Here is a 7791-nt window from a genome sequence, read left to right on the forward strand (position 1 = left end):
GCAGGAAAATCATTTGATTTGTATGAAGTTTGACCTCAAGAAAGTAATCTATTTGCACATGGGAATATTATCATATCATGTTATTCTATAAGCTAGTTAATGATTGACACATATTTAAGTCTAGTTAAATTACCAACAACTTATAAAGCAAGTAACTCTACACATAAGATGTATGATTTACTTTGAGATGGAGACTGCAATATAATATGAAGATCAGGCTTCTTGCATAGCTCAAACTGAAAGAAGAATATATTGAAGAAGACAAAATAAAGTACATTTCAGCAAAGGACTATTTTTCTCAGTTTTGATGGAATATTTGACAGAGGTATTGTCAAGCGCAATATTTTGAAGAGATGGATTGAAATGTATCATCTACAAGATTTAGTGATGTCTTTTTTATGGGGAGTAAATACGCGCTGCACTTTTTTTTCTTAGCCAATTTTTGTTCCACTGAATTTTCTTGACAAGGTTTTTAACAAGATAACAAGCAATGCGTTCTAAAAGATATGTATACTCTTTTTTCTTCATTGAAATTTTTTCCACGAAATTTCTTTCTAGTAAGATTTTAACAATGCGCATCATCTATGGACATTCAAGGAGAAGCGCTATAAAATGTATTAAAATTTCATAATCCCTTCCCGAACCAAACATGAATCTTTCGATTCATTTGGCTCTCATGCTCAATTACTTATGTTAAATTTTCTTATCTTTTTTTATGAATGTAATGAGTCTATCTTCTCTTCTTTGTTCGTATTCCAAAAAGATATCGAAACTAATGTAAGACCAAAATATTCGAAGGACTCTTCTGACAAAATAAAAAATATGTAATTGTCAGCAAAGTTGTTTCTTTTTTTTTTTTCAAATCCAAAAAGCCCTTCTTACTTAGAATAGGTCGTCAATTCAGCATTAGATAAATGGGGTAAACTAAGTAGACATGATCCCAGGCCGATACTTGACATGTACCCCCTCTTCCAGGTCCATCACAAGGAAAACGAAAATCAAGATTTTCCTTATCCGGTATCAAACGAGAACTACGAGCAAATAGAACACCTTTCAAGAGTATCAATACCGTCACATGAATCGTAAATGCATGAATGTGATGTACCAAGAAATCAGCGGTTCCTAATGAAATAGGCAACAAAGCCACAATTTAATGTAATTCCTCCATCTCTCCACCAATATTCAACATTATGTTCCACCTCCTTCATGATATCAAATCATAAATGTTATGTCTTTCACCTCCTTTATGATCTTACTCCTTAATGTTATGTTTATCACAATCTTTTATATGCATCTATATAACACTAAATAGAGGCATAAAAATTCATAGACTTGACACACTTGAACACCCGAAAGAAAGAAAAAACTTATCTTATGTTGTTCTCGATTAATTTATTCCCTTTCTCTGAACCATTTTCTTTCTCACTCTTTCATTAATTAAACTAAAATTGTGCTTTTTCTTTTCACTTTTGTTTTTGTCTGAACTCTGTTAATAGATTATAATAATCATTTGGTTGGATTGTTTGCTCTGAAGTGGGAGCTGAGAATCTTTGAGGCCCTCAGATTATCTAATCACTCTTTGACTTAAGCCAATGTATTGCCTGATTCTGTCATGTTTGGTAAAGTGCGTCAGAAGCTAAAACATCTGACCATCCTCTATAGTAAATTTTATTCTCCTCAAATATAACTTGGGTTTAAGTTAATTTTCTATACGTTTTCTATTTAATGGAATAAAACTGTTTAAGAGGCAGTAACAGACTATTTTGTCCATATCTGATTGAACAAGTAGTTTAAAATGACATTTTGACGTAGATATTAGCATATCAATAATAGTACTACTAAAAAGGTAGTTTAATCAAAGTGGAATCACATCAAAGTTTTAATTCAATTAGCCAAATAAAGTTGAAAGCGTAAAAGGTACAACCGTTATTTAAAACATTTGCATGTTTCTAGGGGGGTGCCGGGTGCATTACATTGTAGTCTTGCTGTCATGCACAAGAGGCATTAGTGCTTGTCTCATGTCTGAACATTTTGTCCAAAAATGCACTTACCGCCACATCCACTATCAAAATTTTGAACTAGGAAATCTATACATCTCTCATTCATTGAATAAACAGGAAAAGATTGCAGGAGATAAATGATACGGAAATGCCAAGAAGAAAGAAGCCTGTAATAATAACCATGTGACTCCCACATTGGAACCAGCTGAAAAGAAATCGGGTAACCATGAACGGTATAGAGAAGCAAATATCTGTAATTCAGAGAACAAAAAGATGAATAGGGGATGGATTTTATAGCAATAAGGATCAAAATATTCTACAACAACAAATTTCAACTTCTCTGAATAAATCAGTCAGATTCTTCTTGGCCAGGATGAAACATTTATAATGTCATCTCTTACAATCTCTACTTGTCTAGTGAACATCATACAAGTTCATCCTAGCCTTCGGAAGGACAACGGATCAGCTCCAAAATGTTTACTACTTCTGCCATATCAGGCCGGTTGGATGGAACTTGTGATGTGCAGATTAATCCTAACTTCATGACAGGAATCGCCTCATCTGCTCGAAATTTTCCCTGCAACCTTGCATCTATACAGTCTTCTACCCTGCCTTCTTCTAATGCTCCTCGTACCATGTCACACAGTACGACCACGTCGTCCTCCATATACTCAACTGGCCTCTTTCCAGCGACTACCTCCAGAACAAGAACTCCAAATCCATACACGTCACACTTCTCAGTTATCTTCACAGTTTTGCAGGCAAATTCAGGTGCCATGTAACCAAGTGCGCTCTGAATTTTGCTACTCAAGACATATCGATCAAGCATGGGTAACAGTCTTGCTAAGCCATAATCTGCAACTTTAGGATCACCTGAGCTATCAATTAGGATATTGCTGGACTTAAGATTATAGTGGATTACGTTCATTTGGTGCAAGTGAGCCAAGCTTTTTGCTGTCCCGAGAATGATGTTGAACCGCTCATTCCATGTGAGGAAACACCCACCAGATCCTTCGTGGAGATGCTTGTACAAATTTCCACCAGCAACAAATTCATACATAAGTAATTGTAAAGATGGCGTCCAATAATAACCCTCAAGGGTGACAAGATTATCGTGATGGACTTTGCCCAATTTCCTAACCTCCCTCTCAAAATCTTCCTGAGACTTAACAAGACTAGAGACGGTAAGCTTCTTAATGGCAACTGGATGCCCATCCCCAAGGACGGTTCGGTACACTGCTCCAAAACCACCTCGCCCAAGCTCACAATCCTTGTTAAGCAGAGCATGTGCCCCTGTGCTGAAGTCAGGATCACCAGAAAACATGACAAGCTTACCAGAGTTCATATCCGTAGATGGAGAATGGGTAAAATCATCTCCACCAGAAATTGTAAGGGCTGCAGCAGCAGAGCGCGATGTCACTGACCGGACATGAATATTGAGCACAGTAATGGCAATCACGCCAACAAAAATAACAGCAGCTGCACCAATAGCAATGAGTGCAGAGATGCTTAGGATTTTCTTCTCATGGCGAATACTCTGAGGGACAGTGCTGGGAGTAGAATCACTGGAGTTGGGATTCAGGACAATTGGCTTGGGCATGACAGTAGAACAAGATCTGTTGACAGCAGCCCCACATAGGGATGGGTTTGCTGACACAGAATAAGGAGAAATAGTATTAAAAAAACCATTAGAAGGTAGTTCGCCCTGTAGTTGGTTGTGTGAAATGTTGAATAAAGAGAGATGGCCAAGATCTCCAAGCTGCTTTGGTAAGACTCCAGTTAAATTGTTAAAAGATAAGTCAACACTTTGAAGGTAAGTCAATTTAGCTAGGGCTTCAGGTATAGGACCAGTTAGACCGTTATGTGATAAAGACCTGTCAAGTTGATTGAAGTAAAACATTAACTAATTGTAGCAAAAAATTCATATTCAATGTAACACCAGGCAATGCATAATGGATATAGATAAACAGATCATTAAGGCATTGAGAGACAGCTATCTGATATTGTCGTTACTTTCACGCCTTATATAAGATATTATTGTCATAACTCATAATCACTCAACTTATTCAAAACACACTTTAACACATTCCCATAAATATTATGCAAATAGCTTTTAGAACAAAAGCAGTTACTTAAATTATCATTAAAAATTATAAACTCTAGACGGTTACAATAGCCACTAAATTTCATCAGAAAATGATTGAGAATATCAAGAATGGTTTTGTATTTAAACTTGCCTTCTAACACAATCCTTGCTGGCCAGAAAACTAAAGAGAACATAAACACCAGATCAAGATGATACCACTATACTATCTTCAAGCAGAGAAAGACAATCTCCAACAGCAAATTAATGAAATATAAAGAGATTCAAGAACTTACAAGGATATTAATGAAGAAGAACTGCCAATTGAACTAGGAATTTCCCCAGTCAAGGTGTTTTTCTCCAGCGTAAGTTCCATGAGAGATGTTATTCCTCCAATTTCCGCAGGGACAGTACCAGATAAGCGATTTTCACTCAAGTCGATAATATTCAGGGATTTCAATTGGCCAACAGTCTTAGGAATGGTGCCTGCAAGTGAAGTTTCAGAGAGCTGATTAAATTTCATCAGATAACTCTCATTGCTAGAGATATCGAGTGCTAGAAGCGTATTTACACTGGCAATTAATTTATTCACGGAAAACATAACTTGCCATGATTCCAAGTTAAATGTCTAAGTAGGAAAATTACCCGCCAAAGAGTTATGACTAACATCCAATTCCAAAAGCTTAACACAACTGCTCAAGGAGTTCGGCAAACTTCCAGAAATCTCATTCTGCGACATGTTTAATATTTTCAGCGACTCAAGTTTCCCTATTGAAGCTGGAATTTTACCAGAGAATTTGTTCTCAGAAAAGTCCAGAATCTCAAGGCTTTTCATCTCTCCAATCCATTCTGGTAAGATGCCCATAAAAGCATTGCGCCTCAAAATGAATTGATTACACAAGCTAAGCTTCTGCATTGAGCTTGGAAGCTCTCCAGAGAGAGAATTTTCACTCAAATCAACTGACCTCAAAAGCAAAGAACCTCCAATTCCATCTGGAATTTCACCCTTGAAATGATTTCTCCCCAAGTTTATTGCTCTCAAATTACTCAGACCCTCAATTCCCTCCGGAATTTCTCCGTCCAACAAATTGTTTGACATATCAAGAGACCTTAGTCCATTCAATGACCAAATCCCAGAAGGCACCAAACCTGAAAACTGGTTTGACGATAGATTAAGGGACGCAAGTGTCATACAAGAGCTCAAACTTTCTGGGATCTGCCCTGAAATTTTGTTCTTGGCCAAAGAAATTGATCTGAGCGGCCCACATTGTTGAAAGTAATCGCCAGGAATGGGACCAGATACGTTATTTTCACTCAAGTCAAGAAATTTAAGATTGGCAAGTTGAGCAAGACTAACACTGATGCTTCCTGTAAGATTGTTTTTAGCTAGTGAAAGCTTACGAAGAAACTGCAAGCGTAAAAGGCCTCTACTTATCCTTCCAGCTAAACCAAACCCGTCAAGAACAACTTCAGACACCCTATTAGATCTGGGGTTGCAGTAAATTCCATCCCAGTTGCACGGACTATCATCCTCTTCATTCCAAGAGTTCAGTTTTCCATATGGATCTTGAACGTCGGATTTGAACACAATCAATCCCAATACGTCATCATTCAAAGATGGGTTCAAAGCTTCCACAAAGACGAGCACCAGCAGAAATAATAACAAATTAACAAACACCTTTCTCATTTCCAAAGATATGTTGGTTATAATTCCACAGCATGTACGAGGTTAGCTGAATGAAATGTAAGCAGCTACTCGGAGGACCTACTTGTTTTTCAAGACAATGATTGGCAAAAATAGACAACAAAACCCAACTTCCAAAATAGGAGTTGAAATTACCAGTTAAAACCAAACAGTTCCAAAAACCCTAGAATCCAAAATACAGCTAGCTGAAAGAAGAAAAGGCTGTGCAGATCTGCTAAAAAAGAGTAAACTTTAAAGACCCAAACGGAGAACCGAAAAAATAAAAGCGCATAAACCTTCGAATTAACTTAAAAAAAAGCCCAGTGGAAGTTGAATTTAACTAAACTAAAGTAAAACGGAACTCGAAGAAGTTCGACCTTCAAACTAAAACAGCATAAAATGTGACTTGAGATTTTTTTTCGGCGAAAAAAACGCCGGCGCAGGAAATTCTTTAGCTTAAAATAAATTAAAAGAAAAAATCGCCGGCGAGTATAGAGTTTTCCGGCAACGGTGAGTCAGTGAGACATTTATTGAAGTGCACTCTCTCTGTCTCTGGTGTAAGTGGGAGAGACAGACTTTATTAACGGGAAAAAAGGAAGGAAGGGAGAATTGAGAGAGAACAGAGACGGATGCCTTTATTATATTTGACACGTGGCGATCCATTGTAGGTTATTTTGAGTCTGATGTGGATTACACGTAGTCTTGGTCAGGAGACTTAATAGTGGTAATGCTTGAATTTTTAGAAACGTAATGACAAAATGATTAGATTGACTTGTATTATGTCTGATTTGTAATGTAAATATTTTCAATTACATGTTTGTCATTGGAGTTTTAAATCCACTATAAAATAATATTTTAAATATTTTTTTGGTAAGTGTAACACACTCATTCCACGTCAGCTTTTACGTCATTTTAAATACTATATTAAATTCTATATCATTTTTAAAATGCCATATAAAAAATTAAATATAAAAAATTGAAAATTTCAAATTGAAAATTAAGAAAAAAGTAAAAATTAAAATAAGGTGAAATCATTTATATTAAAATAATATTAAAATTTAAAAAAAGGCACTCAATTTTTTTCAGCTTTTTAAATTAAAAAATATTTTAAAACATAAAAATAAAAAAGGTCCTCCCCCAGTCCAGCACCCCACGCCACCCTACCTCCGTCCACCAGTCCCCTACCCCCACCCCCACCACCGTCCATAACTCACCCATCCCTTTCTTTTCCTCAACCTCAACCTCAAACTCAGCCCAAATTTCTATTTTCTTCTCTATCACCACCAAACACGCCCTTAACACAAAATTCATTTTTCCCATTCTTTCTTTTATCACCAATATCATTTCCTCCAAAACCAATTAACAGATCAGCAATAGCCCCCCACCACCCTCCTCCCCCCGCAACTTCAAAATTGTCAAAAATAAAATATGGATATCAAAGACCAACCTTAAACAAAGTGTATAAAAACACCAAAATTTTAATCTTTTACACAACCCAATTTTAAAATTGTAAAAAATAAGATATGAGTAACAAAGAACAACCTTAAACATAGTGTAGAAAAATATAAAAATTCTTAAATTAGAAACTAATGGATATCATACCAGTCGTTGAGGTAATTCATGGTTAGAATTTTGTGTTATTAGGTATAAAGCTCAATTCTTTGCGGAGGTAGTTATGGTTTAAAGGTTGGGCTTATCTTTGTATAAAGGATTTGAGAAAGGAGAAAAAAACTTGAGAAAAGACATCATCCCCCCCCCCCCCCCTCACTCCAAACTTGCCCTCTCAACTCACTTTAGCACTTAAATTTAACTTTCGTTTATTTACCCCCTTAACATCTTTAAAGTGAATTATTTTTACCACTCAAAATTAAATACCACTCTCACAACGGAGAGTGCGTTACACTCGCCTACACATCAACGCCACGTCGGATCCACGTCATTGCCACTTAAGAAATTACTATTTTTCTAAAAAAAATTAATCCCCCACATTTTATTTTTATATATTTTAAAATAAAAAATAAAAA

The 7791-nt window shown here is 36.2% G+C and overlaps 1 protein-coding gene across 1 annotated transcript; it reads right to left on the reverse strand.

Annotated features, from left to right (window-relative positions):
• Positions 1-2274: 2274 nt before the first annotated feature.
• Positions 2275-6647, reverse strand: LOC107873260 (probable LRR receptor-like serine/threonine-protein kinase IRK). Its single transcript, XM_016720027.2, has 3 exons — positions 4729-6647; positions 4380-4569; positions 2275-3874 (listed from the first exon to the last, which is right to left on the reverse strand). The coding sequence occupies exons 1-3, from the start codon at positions 5768-5770 to the stop codon at positions 2440-2442; spliced, it is 2667 nt and encodes an 888-aa protein (XP_016575513.1). The 5' UTR covers positions 5771-6647; the 3' UTR covers positions 2275-2439.
• Positions 6648-7791: the final 1144 nt, after the last annotated feature.

The sequence above is a fragment of the Capsicum annuum genome, chromosome 6 (genome assembly GCF_002878395.1).
Source record: "Capsicum annuum cultivar UCD-10X-F1 chromosome 6, UCD10Xv1.1, whole genome shotgun sequence".
Classification (NCBI taxonomy): Eukaryota; Viridiplantae; Streptophyta; class Magnoliopsida; order Solanales; family Solanaceae; genus Capsicum; species Capsicum annuum.

Bases quoted from the DNA above. Each gene is read 5' to 3' on its own strand.
- LOC107873260 (XM_016720027.2), bottom strand. From the start codon at position 5,770: ATGAGAAAGGTGTTTGTTAATTTGTTATTATTTCTGCTGGTGCTCGTC. The intron at 4,570-4,728 runs GTAATTTTCCTA...CTTCACTTGCAG, and splicing joins TAGTCATAACTCTTTGGCGG to GCACCATTCCTAAGACTGTT. The intron at 3,875-4,379 runs GTAAGTTCTTGA...TCAACTTGACAG, and splicing joins TCTTCTTCATTAATATCCTT to GTCTTTATCACATAACGGTC.